The 16,872-nt window shown below is 39.0% G+C and overlaps 1 protein-coding gene across 1 annotated transcript in view; it reads left to right on the top strand.

Annotated features, from left to right (window-relative positions):
• The window catches only part of unc5a (unc-5 netrin receptor A), a 354,681-nt gene that overhangs the window by 191,867 nt on the left and 145,942 nt on the right, over positions 1–16,872 (top strand). Inside the window, exon 2 of the mRNA XM_052013762.1 lies at positions 12,630–12,851. Within this exon, the coding sequence (XP_051869722.1) occupies positions 12,630–12,851 (222 nt within the window). The remainder of the gene's footprint in view (positions 1–12,629; positions 12,852–16,872) is intronic.

Here is a 16,872-nt window from a genome sequence, read left to right as displayed (position 1 = left end):
GAGAAATCCTTGAAACTGTATTTAAGTTCTCTTGCTGTGAAGGCTAACATACAATTTGTTGCCTTAATTGCTTGTTGCACTTGCATGTTTACCTTCAGTTACTGGTATACAAGGATTCCCAGATCTCTTCATATGTAAGCATTTCCCAATCTGTCATCATTCAAGTGACGTGCTACCTTTGCATTTTTCCTATCGAAGTGGATAACTGCACATTTGTCCATATTGTACAGCATCTGCTTTGACTTTGCCAATTTGCTCAATGTCTAAGTTAATTAAAATTGAAAGATGAAAGATAACATTGAGAAATGTGAAGTGTTGTATTCTGTGAGGAAAAACAAGATGAAGCATTATAAATGAAAGGGTATAATTCTACACTGGGTACTGGAATGGAGGAATCTGTGGTGCATGTGCATTGTTCTTTGCAAGTGGCAGAGCAGGTTGAGAAAGTGGTGAAAAAGATCATATGGTTTCCTGGTCTTTATAGAGTCATAGAGTACGAGCAAGGAAATCATGATGGACTTTTATAAAACACTTTCTCGTCCACACCTGGAGCATTGTGCCCAGTTTTGGGTACCTTGCTTTGTGGGGGGGATGTGAAGACTTTAGGGAGGCTGCTGAAGAGACTTTGCCAAAATGATTCTAGGGGTGAGGGACTTGAGTTATGAGGACGAACTGAAAAAGCTGGGGTTATTTCCCTGGGAATAGAGGGAGTTATGAGGAGATGAGATGGGAGGAATTTTAATTCATGGAGGATATAGACAGAGCAAATAGAAATAAATGGTTTCCATTGGCAGAGGTATCAAGAAATAGAGCACATGGAATGAAGGTGATTAGCAAAAAAAAACAAATGTGATGTGAGGAAATTTTTGTTTTACACACATCTGGTTAGGGCTCTGAAATACAGCACCAGCAGGAGTGGTACAGACTAATTCAGTTGTAGAATTCAAGAGGGAGCTGGATAAGTATCTGAAAGGAAAGAATTTGCAGAGCTGTGAGGAGAGGTCAGGGCAGTGGGACCAGCTGGTACAAATGCTGGCTTCCTCTGACGTAACCATTCTGTGATTCCACAATTAAAGGATTTAATAAAGCAGTAATCCTAATTAAAGAATGATCAGAATACTGATGCCTCCCTTCAGGTCTCTGGCTGATAGAGCATTGTAGTACAGCCTTGCAAATAGAATTGCAATCAGATACTGCACACAAGTCAAATTTTTTCTTCAGATAGGATTGATTCTTTCCTCTGTAGATAAGAAGAAAGTTAACTTTCATGGGCTTAGCAGCAAGAAGGCCTTGCAAATCCAGAGGAGGCAGAGCCCTTGAATGCCATTCCCACCTTTTTGCAGAATACCTGTGCTGCCATCTTGTTTTGTTTCCTCTGTTCTACGCCTTTGAACTCAACCCTGTTCACACTTTTTTTTGCCAGGAGAACCTTAACAAAGGCACTACTGTCTCTCCTTTGGACTTTTCCATTGCAGTTCCCAAAGTTGCCTGTTCCTTTGAGGAACAGCAATGGGTTATACTACACTTGTGCTACAATTGCCACCCTTCAGTGGTGAATGGCCACCCATGAAGGAGTTGATTGCTGTTTTCCAAATAAAATTAATTTAAGATCAAATAAGTAGTCAAAATTCCAGCTCCACCTTGCAACCATTGAAGAATAAAAATCTGACTTAAATGAACAAATACTGTATGATTCATTTGTGTTAAAATTTCCATACAAATGCTTATGTTGAGTCTGCTCCTCCTCGATACTTTATGATTGTGATGATACTAATAGCCATAACATCAAGCTTGCAATACCTCTTCAGCAATAGAAATCTAGAAACACAAGATAATTATGCTCCTCCATCTTCTTAAGGTATTCAATTAGATCATGGCTGATCAGTCTACCATGGCTGATCTCCATCTACTTGCCTTCATCCCATAGTCTGATCAAATTCCATAAATCTCAGTTCTAAGATTTTGAATATTATAACTGATCAAATCTCAACAGGCTTTAGTGAAGAACTCAAAGCAAAATTACTGGTTGATTTGAGTAAAGTGAGCTTATATTATCTTAATTATAGGAATGAGAGATTTCATTGAATCGTAGAAAGTTATTAGAGGAAACAAACAATCTGCTGAAGGAATTCAACCGGTTGAACAGCATCTGGGGGGAGGGTGGGGAATTGTCGATGTTTCGGGTCAAACCCCTGCATCAGGACTGCTGCAGTTCCTGATGTAGAGTTTTGACCCAAAACATTGACACCACCACAGATGCTGCTTGACCTGCTGAGTTCTTCCAGCTGATTTTGTTGCTCCAGATTCCAGCATCTGCAATCTCTTGTGTCTCCAAAGTTTTTAGAGGGTTTGAAAGGGTAGATACTGAGAAGCTGCTTCCCCTGGATGGGAACAAAGATCATGACACAATAAAAGGACTGAAACAAGCACTCATTTCTAAACTCTTTGTGAATCTTTGCAGTTCTCTGTCATAGATAATCAGGTGTCTAGTATATTCAAGGATGAGATTAATTTTTTTTTTGGTTATGGGGTGATAATGTTGAAAGTGGAGTTGGTGTAGAAATTCAGTCATGACATCATTAAATGAACCATAGAACCATACAGCACAAAACAGGCCCTTCAGCCCACCATGTTGTGCCGTCCATCAGACCACCCTCACTACCTAACCCCTTCCTCCCGCATATCCCTCTATCTCACATTCCTCCATATGCCTATCCAACAAGCTCTTGAACCTGTTCAATGTATCTGCCTCCACCACCACCCCAGGCAGTGCATTCCATGCACCAGCCACTCTCTGGGTGAAAAACCTCCCTCTGACATCTCCCCTGAACCTCCCACCCATAACCTTAAAGCCATGACCCCTCGTCTTGAGCATTGGTGCCCTGGGAAGGAGGCGCTGACTGTCTACTCTATCTATTCCTCTCAATATTTTATATACCTCTATCATGTCTCCTCTCATCCTCCTCCTTTCCAGTGAATAAAGCCCAAGCACCTTAAGCCTCTCCTCATATTCAATACTCTCCAATCCAGGCAGCATCCTGGTAAATCTCCTTTGCACCCTCTCCAATGCCTCCACATCCTTCCTATAATGAGGCGACCAGAACTGAACACAGTACTCTAAGTGTGGCCTAACTAGAGTTTTGTAAAGCTGCATCATCACCTCGCAGCTCTTAAACTCAATCCCGCGACTTATGAAAGCCAACATCCCATTGGCCTTCTTAACTGCTCTTTCCACCTGTGAGGCAACTTTCAATGAACTGTGAATATGAACCCCCAGATCCCTCTGCTCCTCCACACTGCCAAGTACCTTGCCATTCACCCAGTACTCTGCCCTGGAGTTTGTCCTTCCAAAGTGTACCACCTCACACTTCTCCGGATTGAACTCCATCTGCCACTTTCAGCCCAGCTCTGCATCCTATCAATATCCCTCTGTAAGCTCCGACAGCCCTCCACACTATCCACAACACCGCCTATCTTAGTGTCGTCTGCAAACTTACTAACCCAGCCCTCCACCCCCTCATCTAAGTCATCTATAAATATCACAAAAAATAGAGGTCCCAGAACCGATCCCTGCGGGACACCACTAGTCACTGCCTTCCAATCCGAGGGCACTCCTTCCACCACAACCCTCTGCTTTCTACAGGCAAGCCAATTCCTAATCCACACAGCCAAGCTTCCTTGGATCCCTTGGCCTCTGACCTTCTGAAGAAGCCTACCATGAGGAACCTTATCAAAGGCCTTACTAAAATCCATGTAAACCACATCCACCGCACTGCCCTCATCAATCCTCCTGGTCACCTCCTCAAAGAACTCTATCAGGCTTGTGAGGCAAGATCTTCCCTTCACAAAGCCATGCTGGCTGTCCCTAATCAGTCCATGATTCTCAAGGTGTTCATAAATCCTATCCCTTAGAATCCTTTCTAACAGCTTACCCACCACAGATGTGAGACTCACCGGTCTATAATTCCCTGGCCTATCCCTATTACCTTTTTTGAACAAGGGGACAACATTCGCAACCCTCCAATCCTCCGGCACCACCCCCGTAAAACTTGCCTGAGCAAGTCTGAGGGGTCATTTGGTTTGTTGCTTCTCCTGTTCTCTTACATTGATTTTATAACATAATTTCCATAACCAAGTTAAATGTCAAACTGAAATCTATGTCTTTTGTCACTGTCATTATCAGATGAAAATAACCCATACTTGAATTGTAGCTTCCTGGATCTTGCAGATAAATATTCTAAGTGGATTATTGTAATTTGTTAGTTGAAGGGATCAGAATTTAGGTACTATCCTGTATTCACTTTATTTATGCTCAATGCTAGTGACCAAGGACGAATTTCTACCCCTTTGTCTTTCAGCACTGTCATCAGACCCTAATGCAAGCTCTACAAATCTGACTAAAATAGCATTGGATTCCCATGTATATAACAGGCCATTTGCATAGATTAGTGATGCTCTCATCTGTTTCGGGCAGTAGGCAACTTTCCTTATTTACTCCAAAATCATAGCAAGCTGGACTATTATTAACAGACAATTATTGTGAAGTAGTGCGTGTCCCAATTCCTATCAGAATTGGACAATATGTACTCAATAATATGAACTTCAGAGTGCAGCAAGCCCTGAAAATAGGATGTTAGTTAAAACAAAATCATCCTTGATATCATATTTTATAAGCTTCGTTACAAAATAGGAAAGCAAACTCAGATTCTTCTTTTCAAAATAAAAATTTGTAGTTTCATTCTATTATACGGTAACATTGCAGTGACTATCTTTTTTGTTATCCACACCCATAAAACACAAAGTGTTAACTATTTGTCTTGTTATGGGAAATGGTTATAAAGGGCTGTTTAAAATGCATTACACGTGTTCTAACTGATTTAAAAGCTCCACTAATTTCAGGCAATGTTAAGTCTTCAAAGAGCATCATCTGTGTTCACATTGTTGACGACTAAAAGATTAATGGAGATACCGCATAGCTTTAGCTGGATGATGTTACTATTACCATGAATGCGTCCTTTATATATGGTGGCAACTGTGTTACGAGTGAAGTTTTTGTTTTCAGAAACTCCAGTAAATTTTCAAATTTGCAATTTGAATGCATGCCTTCTAAAATGAAAGCAAAGTATAATGTACAGAAAGTTAGTAAGTCTCTTGCATGAATGTTTGCAAATACACCAGGATAATTTCCTGCTCTATCTTCAAATAGTTTCTTGGGATAAAGTATATCCATCCAAGTAGAGAGCCCTTCAGCTGAAAGACAAAGGGGTAGAAATTCGTCCTTGGTCACTAGCACTAAGCATGCAATAACGTCACAAATGAGCATTGTACCCTGCTTCTGAAATCCAATTCAGTTGATATTAATAGAACTGAATTTTGGAATCTGAGTATAATGCAGAGCCACTGCTAAACTGTGTGGTTAGTACCCCTAACCCTAGCATATTACGTTAAAGTATTAGCCTAGATTGTGTATCTGTAGTTCTAAAGTACACTTTTTAGCACAACACATTCCAAGAGCAGTGTCCATGGAATGTGGACTTAGTAAGTAAAAATGTATTGGTTTAATTTAGACATGTTTACATTTGCTTAACCTTTAAATTTTAAATTTGCAATGATAAACAAATAGCAAACATATTGCTGTATTCTCCCAGGAAATTGGGTAGCTATCTAAAACTGGTTAATTAATGTCATGTGTAACTGGAACTGATACCTATAAATAAATAGTTAAATCAAATAAATTATGTTAAAACAGTTTTGTTGTGGTAGGAGATGAGTTATAGTTGTAGTATGTGGGAGCTGATGGAAGCTATTGGGAACCTTGACAACTGTATTAGCAGTAATTGTCTGCAGCTAGAGGAACCTTGAAGTTGGGTGAGTGAAAAAGAATGTAGTGTTAATAGGCTTTACTTTATTTAGGTGTTAGACGCTATTCTCTACAGCTGTATTTAAAAAAAAGTAGAACTCCAAAGGTGGTGATCTCTGGATTATTACATGGGCCTTGTGCAAATTGACATAGGTAAATCACGTCGGAGAACTGCATGTGTGGCTCGAAGATTCGTGTCAGAGAAATGAGTTGTGGATCATAGAGCACTGGGAGAAGAGGAGCCATTCCATTGGGATATGCTTCACTTGAATTGAGCAGGATCCACAGTCTTAGCAAATCAAATAACTCAGGCTATAAATAAGGCTTTAAGTTAGTAAAGGATGATTTATAGTGAATGGAAGTTTAGAAAGTTAAAGAACAGGCAAAGTAACTGTGCAAGGTAACAAAATGGATGATGACAAAGATTCTTTAACTCAATGTATTTACCATCCATAAAAAGATGCATGAATTAGTGGCACAAATAGAAATAAATGGGTTCAATCTAATGACCATTATAGATTCCTGATTACAAAGTGACCAAGGCTGTGAACTAAATATTCCTAGTTATACAACTTCCAGAAGGTAAAATGGAAAATAAGAAGCGGGCATCCCTGATTTTAAAGAATGGGATAAAGGCAGTGGAGAGGAAAGATCTTAGCTCAGAAAATTGAGTAATAGGATCAGTTGGATGGAGAAAATGAGAAGCAAAGGGAAGAAAATATTGATGTATTAGTCCCCATGCAGTAATGGTCATGCGGGACATCGTGTTGTTCAGGAAATTAGAGGTCCATACAGCAATTTACAATAATACAGTAATAATGGAGGATTTTAATCTGCATGTACAATGGCAAATCAGCATAGCAGCAGTGTATAGGATGAAATTATGGAGTGTTTTCCTGTAAGTACATTAAGGCACCAGTGAGAGATTTAGATCTATTTTGGATCTAGTATTGTGTATTGAGGAAGTATTAAAGGATGAGTTGCGAGTTAAAGGATCTTTAGGTAAGAAGAGTGGTCATAATATGATAGAATTTTATATAAAGATTGAGAGGGATTCAGTTCAATCTGAAATTAGGGTCTTAAACCTGAATAAAGCAAACTACAAAGGCATGAGATGTGAGCTGGTTATGATTGTTTGGGAAACCACATTAATAGTTTCCCATTAAGATGTATGACAGTAAACTAGCAATGGCCAACTTTTTAAATTAACTTATACATAGTGCATAAGCCATTTATCCTTTTTTAAGGCAAACAGTAATCAACAAGAGAATTTAAAGAAGGTATTGGTTTACTATTGTCACTTATACCAAGGTACGGTGAAAAACTTGTCTTGCATACCGATTGTACAGGTCAATTCATTACACAGTGCAGTTACATTGAGTTAGTACAGAGTGCATTGATGTAGTACAGGTAAAGACAATAACAGTACAGCGTAAAGTGTCACAGCTACAGAGGAAGTGCAGTGCAATAAGGTGCAAGGTCACAACAAGGTAGATCGTGAGGTCATAGTCCATCTCATTGTATAAGGGAACTGTTCAATAGTCTTATCACAGTGGGGTAGAAGCTGTCCTTAAGTCTGGTGGTACGTGCCCTCAGGCTCCTGTATCTTCTACCCGATGGAAGAGGAGGGAGGAGAGAATGTCCCGGGTGGGTGGGGTCTTTGATTATACTGGCTGAAAAGACATATTCCATTGCCAAAAAATGATAGAAAAATATTCAGAATTTAGTAAAGGTAGACCAATACATTGAGAAGGAAAATGTAAGGAGGCTGGTGAGAGAATACATAAAACAGATTGTAAGAGCTTCCATAGCTGTGTAAAAAGTGAAAGATTATCAAAACTTAATGTGAGTCCCCTGGAAATTGTGACAGGAACAATTATATTGGAGAATAAAGAAAAGACAGAGAAATTAAACAAATATATTGTCTGTCTTCACAGAGAAGATACAGAAATGACAGGTGTAGAGTAAATGAGAAACTGAAAAGAAATTAGTCTTAGTAATAAAATTAGAATTGGAGAAATTAATGGGATTGAAAGGGATAAATCCCCATGATCTGTTGGAGCTGGCTATTGCAATGGTTGGTATCTTCAAAAATCGCATAACTTCTAGAATGGTTCTGACAGACTGGATGGTAATAATTGTAACACCAGTATGTTAGAAATGGGGGAGAGAGTTGATGGAAAAGGGACTAGTCATCTTGACAGCAATAGCAGGGAAATTGCTGGAATCTAGTGGTAAGGGTGATAGGGCACTTGGAAAAATAAATCCATTTTAGTGTGGCCTAATGTTATTATGAAAGGGAAGTCGTGTTTGGAAAAGCTGTTGGAGTTTATTGAGACTGTAGCTGGCAGAATAGATGAGGGCAAAGCAGTTGATGTGATATATTTGGACCTCAGAAGGCATTTGATATGGTGCCACACAGATTATTAAGCAAGTTTAGAGCAGAAGGCATTGAGGGTAAAGGTCTGGTATGGATTTTTGGTTGGTTTAAGGAGAGAAAACAACTAATAGGAATAACTGGATTATTTCTTGGGTTGGGAGACTGGTGACCTAGAGGGTGCTATGGGGCCCTAGCTGCTCACAATATAAGAATTATTTGAATGAAGGGTTGAAATGTATTAAGTGCAAGTTTGCAAATGATGCTAAACCTGATGTCACTTTGAGCCATGAGGAAGATACAGAGACTCTGCGGATAGTGACAGGCTAAATGAATGGGTAAGGACAGGACAGATAGGGAAAAAATACAAGGTCATTGACTTTGGTGTAAGATTGAAAGGGTTTACAGGCACCTGCAATTGAGGGGGTGGAGTGAAGCATCACCAGATTAATTTTAGAGGTTGAAGACCAATCCCGATGGTAGTTGAATTGCAGAGCAGACATGAGGAGCTGAATGGCCTACTCCTGTACCTATTTCTTAGTTTCTAGTGCAGGGTGGGGCCTGAAAATCAATCTGGTGAGGTGAGGGACATTATTGAGCCAAAGCTGACCTGTAAAATGGCTGAAGGGTAACAAAAGAATGCCATGAACCCGGCAGTCAAATTTACAGTTTAGCTAAAAAGAAATGACAGCCTTCCTTGCTAGAGTTTTAGATCCTAAGATGGAGAACCGTTATATCAAAAGCATTTTGAAGAATAAGGGATGGAATTGTCGTTTTGAGAGAGTGACGGGAGAGCAGAGGTGGGTGAGGAAGAAATAGAATGACAATGTGTTTATTGCTGAGATTTAGAACCTTTGGCTTCATTGTTCTGCAGTATTGAACATTAGGCGTGGCACTCAGTAATGATGCCACCTACCCTTCCTGCATTATGAGCAGTATTTTTACCTGGGTTGATGCTAGATGGTAGTTCAACTTTTCTTTACTGTTATTGTAGAAAGGCATCCATGTATGAATGATTTGGTAGAAGTTGATCTCCTCCAACTTGGTGCTTGTCCTTCTGTTCTGTTGTCCAGATGACCTTTGCCTATTCATAAGTCCAGAGGAGTGTGACAAAATGATTCCTAAGATATACAGTGAGATTAGTAGAGAGTGCAGTGAAATTGATAATTACTATCTCCTCTAGCCTAAACTTGTGTTGAAATACAAGGAGAATTACCTTTTTAAAAACTGTGCATGAGTTTTCAGTAACTTTTCTGCATTCATCAGTTTTATGCAACTTTTTTTTCCAATGAAAACAGCCATGCCAATGTGTATAAGCTGCCTCTGGAAAGGCATGTGTGATTCCCTGTATTGCAGTGTGCATTTTTTTTCTCTATGAGCCCATACCAATTAAATAACCTTGAGAAAATCTTAGGTCTGGGTTTAATGCTGTTTTTATAATGAGCACATTTCAGGAGGTCATTGTAATCCACTATGATTGTTTCATGTGAATTTTGTTTTTATCCCCCTGAGTAACTTCAATAAGCAGCAAACTCTTCAATTTAATTTAAATTAAACACATTATTATTTGCTGTAATGTGATATAAAAATTCTATTCAGAAGCAGGAAAAGTATGCCTTGTTTTGTGAAACACATCTAATTTATTTCCCATCCTAGTACTTGTCAAATATAATCAAACAGGCTTCTTGAAGTGACAGAATGTGATATATATCTGCCATCAGTCTCAGAACATTTATTTTTCATTAACAGTTAAATGCATACATGAAACATATTGGAAAGGGTTCAGTGAGTTCTTTTTCTGGACTTGAATTTTACATTGATGAATTGATGCAATCAATGTGTCACAATCTGATGGTAGCAACCAGAAGGTAGCCATTATAGCATGTTGCAGCAGTCTAACAGAGCAATACAAAATCTACAAGTATACAATGGTACCATACTAGGTATACATCTGCCCATCTTACTAATCAGTACACAAGCTATAAAAAAAAGTGCATAATTATGAGTTTGTTCGTTTCCAACATATTTCATAATCAAGGTTTAATTTTTAAATATGCTATTATAACCCTGACCAGAAACCTATTTCTTTAATTATAAATTTAAAAGAGAAAATGTATCTAAAAAGTATAAATTACACAACATTTTAGTTGATAGTTATGACAGATGGTGCTTTAATAAGTGTTTGTATAATTAAGCAAGACTGGTGCCTTATGGATGTGAGTCTCACTGACAAAAGATGGTCTACTTGCAGGAAGCCATTGGCTATTAGGATTTATTCTCAGACTTCCATACTGTATATTTTCATCTCAGACTCCCAAGTACATGCAACCAAATGTGGGAAGTTAAGAGTTACTGAAGGTTGGCTATTGCTCCATTGCAAAACTGACCATTGAATCCAGCAAGAGAGTCTTGACTCCCCTAGGAGAGGGGCGAGTCTTTATCTATGTGCCAGTAGTGTCTGGCATATGGACTGCAACCCATTCATTTGAATAAGATCACTAACCTTATGGAAAAAGCTTTACTTACTTTATTTTCATTTTGTAATTAGTTGTTAGTGTTTAAGGTGATTTTAATTAAAATTTATTTTAAATATTTTTTTTACTTAAATCTATTTTTAGTAGTTTTTAATTGTCTCCATTGGACACATTTAAAAATTGGTATAAAGCTTTTGCAGCCTTTGACAGCTGGCAATCCGTCAAAGGCTGTCGGGGCATGCTGAGCAGGGTCTGAGGCCTATTGTTGCTTGGATTCCTGATCCGCCTCATGGCGTATCTGTTGGGTATGTAGGCAAAGCTCACTGAGCCCATCACACATGGGGAAAGGTGATGGTCGGGTGGGGGAGGTGCTTGTGCCATGTCTGGACAGTGGACTGGATCTAGCATGATCTGGTACTTATGAATCGGACTGATCTGAATTGCTCTATTTTTAGCATGCAAGGGATTTTTGAAATCCTGTCAAGAAATGTGGTCAGCTCTTTATTCTGGTATGTATTCTGATACATTTTTATATGGAATTTTCAAGCCTGTATTAATTCTTCACTGCAAACTAATAAATATACTTTTGGAATTACAGGTCTTCCTCTGTAAAACAACTGAATTTAGTGTCAATAAAGATTTATTCTAGCAAATGTTCAGTAATGATAAGAATTCAATTAAACAGTTTTAAAATTAGGCTCTTTTTTATATAGCATGTATATAAAAAAAATGCCCTTATTGTTTTAATGGTGTTTATCCATTAAAAAAGAATGCTTCAGAAGCTAATATTCAAAAAACAATCTTACAGATCCTCTGCAAAAATTATTCTATACGTATGCTGCAAATGCAACAAATGGTTATATTGCAACAGTTGCATTCATTGTTTGTTACAATGACCTCCCAAAATGTGTTCATTGCAAAAAAACAGTATTATATCTGGCCCAAAGATTTTTTCAAGGTAATTTACACTGGTCTTGGCTCACTGAAAAAAAATGCATCTTGCATTAAAGGTAATTATGCATGCCAATGTGTATAATATTCATGCACTTTTGGAATCTGTTTATACACATTAGCATGGTGGCATTCATTTGTGAAAAACCTGTGTAAAACTGATAAATGCAGAAAAGTTACTGGAAACTTGTGCAGTATTTAAAAAAAAACAGTTTTTGCTAGAGAAGATGGTAAAGGCAGGTACAATTGCAATGTTTAAAAAGAAATTGGACAGGTACTTAGATGGGAAAGGTTTTGAGGGGATATGGCTCAAACTCAGGCAAATGGGATTAGATTTGATAGGCCTCTTAGTCGGCATGCATGAGTTGGGCTGTAGGGCCTGTTTCTATGCTGTATAACTATGAATTTATAAATTATTCATGTGAGTCAATTTCATCAAACAGTGGTCATGTAATATATGACTTGTGTTATTATAGCTGGGTGTATAAGTCAGTATTACATTTTAATTATCAAAAACAATGCGTAACAGAACAATGTTGTCCTGAGCACTGGTGTTTTTTGCTTAGACTGTTTTCTGTAAACTAATGTATTAAATATATAGTACAGACTTTCTATATAGAACTCTGCAATGGATTTGTGTGGCTGATTTTTTTTTTAAGTGACCTCAAGAGAAATGGGAATGAACAAAGCATTTTCTCAGTGATAACTGGCATCTGTAGAAGTGATCATAAAATCTCTATTAGTTCACTGTTGATCTTTAGGAAAGAAGAGTTGTTGTTTTATGGTCTGGTCTTTTCTTAACCCACACCAAATTAATTGACTCTTAATTTGGCACCAAAGTGACCCAGAAATCAATTTCACCACCATCTTCCTGGGTTAAATATTGATGTAAAGCCTGCATCTCAAGTACAACTTTTCTTGCAAGAACAGAAAAATATTACAAATTCTAATTCTTTTCCCCCTTCAGATGCAGAATACAGTGAAACACAGTCCGAAACCATCCCAGTGGCCTCTTCAGAATCTTTGCCTCATTTTCTTGTTGAACCAGAGGATGTGTACATTGTAAAAAACAAACCTGTCACCTTGGTCTGCAAAGCAACACCAGCCACACAGATATACTTCAAATGCAATGGTGAATGGGTGCATCAGATGAATCATGTAACAGAAGAAACCATAGACAAAGTCACAGGTAGGTTTGCACTTCTTAATTGTGAAAGTGAAATTAAAGGTGTACTTTCTGACAAAGTGATTAAGTTGTTTTGTCTGGACCATAACCTACACTGACTGTTGGAACTTGAAAGATGGTGGGAAGAATAGCTAAAATCAAAGCAGTTAGTTACATCCTCCCTATGCCTGCTCAAGCACTAGAATAACTACAGTCTGGACACAATTTTGAATTCTCCAACTTTATGTAATTTGCTCTTTCTTTCTCTCTGCATTAGAACTGGCCACTTCTTCCAGTCATCATTTTAGCTCAGTTTTTCTCTTTCAACTGGTACATTTGGGCCTGCTGGACATGTTCCACAGCCTTGCTATTAATAACACATTGCACTGACAATGTTACTTTTACTAATTTGGCTTTGCCCTATTCCCTTTGTTCTATCCACCCCTCTCCCACCTTCTCTGCTTCTGAAAACTAACTTGTTCTCTCTCTTCTGGTTTGACCAGGGGTCTCGCATCTGAAATGTTAACTGTTTTTCTTTGCATGGAAGCCGCCTGACCTGCTGAATACTGCCAGCATTTTCTGTTAAAATCGTTTGCTTCAGGTTTCCCTGAAAAGCAAGAGAAGCATCAGTGCTCCTTCCTACTTCACAGAGAAACCTTGGAAAGCCTTTCTGCTCAATGTTCTTTCTTCACACCGTCTCCAAAAGGCTAATGTGAATCATGACAAAAACAGAAAATGCTCAAAATGTTTGGTAGGTCAGGTTGCCTCTGTGGGAAGAGAAATAAATGTTTCAGGTTTTTAGACTTGGTATTTAAGGTATCCTTATAAATTGTGATGAGAGGTTGTTAACCTGTAACGTTGTGGCCTGACTTGCTAGTTTTCCAGTATTTTCATGCTTTTTTTCAGATTTCCAGGGAGACATTGGAGGCTTTCATCCCATTCCTATCACCCACTCACTGACATGGAGTCAGAACCTCCTGAATCGCATGCCCTGGCACACACATGCACCAACCCTCCTCCTCCTATTAAAGTTGAGGATTAGTTTATGAATCAGTGGATACATAATCCAGTCCTATAATGTGGGTCCACTGATCTCAAGCAATAGTTATCTTCCCAATTCCTGGAAGTCCCAGAGTCTCCCTTGTTTCAAGGATTCCCTGCATTCCCACAATTATCTCTGTCTTCCTCAGCAAATTACTCCAGTCTGTACATCTCACAAGACCAGTGTTGATCATACATAATAATAATTTGTCATTATTGGCATTGACAGTCCATAATTCATCAACAATTTATACAGATTGTGGATTCTTCTGTGACTATAAGCTCACATTCTCAGGAGAGAAGTTTTTCCTGTGCCAGATATCTGATGGTCTCAAAGGCTGACTTTTTTATTCTTGATTATATATGGACTCCCTTCTTTGCACAACTTGTTTGAAGTGAGTTGTAAATCATTCCTTGGTACCTTTTCCTGTATTGGCTTTGTTTCCTTTTGTTTGCAGACCAAGTCTTTAAGTAATCCTTATAAATCGTGATGAGAGGTTAGTAACCTGAGAAGTTGACTGTTTCTCTCTCCACAGATGCTGTTGAGTATTTCCAGCATTTTCATTTCTGTGTCTTGTAATTGTGAACTAACTATTATAAGAGCTGATGCTGGAGAAACAGTACTTATTGATCAACACAGCACTGACTGATGTCACTTTACTTGAGAGCCTCAGTTGTTTGAGGTAGTTTAATTTCATGCACTTACACCTAGCCATGGTGCTTTGTTGACTTTGTCAACAACTCAGAGATCAGTGATGTGCTTTCCACAAAGATTCTGTTGGGTTATACATAATAATGACCCTACATTGGACTAGATAGTAATTTCTCCAGCACCTTTGACATAAGACAGAAGTCCATCAGATTCGCTACTGGAGGATCCTCCTGCCCTTCTTTAAAACAAAAAGATCCTGCTGACAGCAAACAATTTCATAAATTAATACATGTATTGCTGAGTTTCCATTGCATATTTGAGCAGCAATGGGCAGTGGTCGACTGTGAAAAGTTTAGGAAACGTGCAAGTGGTACCAGTGTGAGAAATGGATTAGTGCTACCCTGGAGCTCTGAATTGTTGGTGTCCTTCTGCTGACTTTAACATTTGCTGCATTGACATTGACAGGCAGGTGAGTTTGATATAACAAGTCACTATTTCTCTATCAATATTTTATGCTCTTGGAGTCGGTTTTCAACCATTCAGAGGATTTGACAATGCACCAGAATAGATGATGAGACTCTGAAGCAGAAGAAACATGGTGCATTTAATAACTCACAGAGAAAAAAGATCCATAACATATAAAATATGTATTACCTGGAAATAATGACAAACTTAACATGGAGATACAGGAAAGAGAGTGTGGAAGAGGAGAAAGACATTTTACATTTATTTCAGCTGAAGTGTTCTAAGCCATTGAATTTTGTAAATAATATAGAATTAAAGCTACTCTTGAGCAATGTAATACTGGGCCAGATCCTCCATGGCTGCGTCACTGCCTGTATATCCAATTGGAAGTCCCAATGTATGGCATTGGAGCTCTCTGAAGCCAGGTGTGACAATTTCTGCTCTGCCATCTGTACTTTTGACCGCTTCTGTGCTACTGCTCGGAACCTTTCATTGAGTACTATGCAGAAATGGCAACCTCCTGCTGTGTGCATCTGCTCTGCTAACTCCCTAGTGTTGTTATTCCTGCAACATCCAAATTTGATGCAGAAAGGCTACTCTAGCCATGGGAGAGTGATTATCAGGACCCTGGGGGACGGGAGACAAGTGGGGCCAAATAGTAGGTTGTTGGGAGTAGATCTGGGTTGAGTTGGGAATGTTTTGGGAATTGGGAATGTGGCAAGGAAGTAAACAGGTCACGAATGGGACAGTGACATCAAAAGATTCTGTAGAGGCTGGAATCTGGAGCAACACAGAAAAAGTGCTGGAGGAACTTTAATGGTACAGTGCCATTAGTCGAGTTGCATGATGGGGGGAGTGGTGCTATGATGCAGATGGCAGCGTGGGGGTTTTGAAGGTGGAGGTAGTAGAGTGGGTAACGGGGGGGAGGGGAGGTTAAAGATGGAGATGACAGAATGGTTGGGGGGGGATGTTCGACACGACAGTGGGAAGGTGAGCAATGGAGAGATGGCAGAGAGAGGGATGAAGGCAGGAATGCAGAGATGCAGGTAAATTAAAATAAGTTCATGCTTCATGAATGATATTGAACAGGAAACAATTAAATTTGCTTTGGTCCTTGCACAGTCCTGTGTAGCACATGTAATCCCTCAACTCCAGTAGTCAAACAGACTTCTGTTTACAAAGCTTCCTCTGAGGTCACTGACCAGAACAAAAATGGTTTGAAGTAGATGAGCACTGCTACTCCATTTACGCAGATGGCTACCAACCACGGTGTTCAGAAATGTACATGTATTTTCAGCAGGAGGTACCTAGGCTACAACTGCACAAGGGACAGGTAGTCAAGCTTCCTCTTGCTGACTCAAAGACCTGCACCTGTGTAGGGCTGTTTGTCACCAGCTGAGTTCTGGGATGAAGAGAGATTACCAGGAGATTGTCAGTTGTCTGTATCCAACACATTAGACTGGCACAGGGCCATTGTGGGCCTGTTGAGATATCAATGGAAGATTTGCATCATTATGTTTCAGCTTGACATTGAAATCTTAAAGCACTGGCCAGTAAATCCATGTACGTTTAAAAACTGGAAGAGATAAGATAAATTATCAATATTAAGTTGCTTCACATCCTTTTAACTAGAGAAAGCAAGACGCAGCATTTTTTTTTTGCTTGTAACGCATCAGTGTGATTCCATTGTAAAATTTCCTTGCTGTTGAAATGGATAAAAGTACTTAATAATGAACAGGATAATTACTCAAAATTAGCTGGACTGAAAACTGATCTCTGGCTGACAGTAGTGCAGTAGGTAATGCTGCCTGCCTCACAGATGCAGGGATCAGGGTTCAATCCTGTCCTCGGCTGCTGTGCGGAATTCTCCTTGTCACTGCCTGGATT

The sequence above is a fragment of the Pristis pectinata genome, chromosome 4 (genome assembly GCF_009764475.1).
Source record: "Pristis pectinata isolate sPriPec2 chromosome 4, sPriPec2.1.pri, whole genome shotgun sequence".
NCBI lineage: Eukaryota > Metazoa > Chordata > Chondrichthyes > Rhinopristiformes > Pristidae > Pristis > Pristis pectinata.
This window is presented reverse-complemented; position numbering and strand designations above follow the sequence as displayed.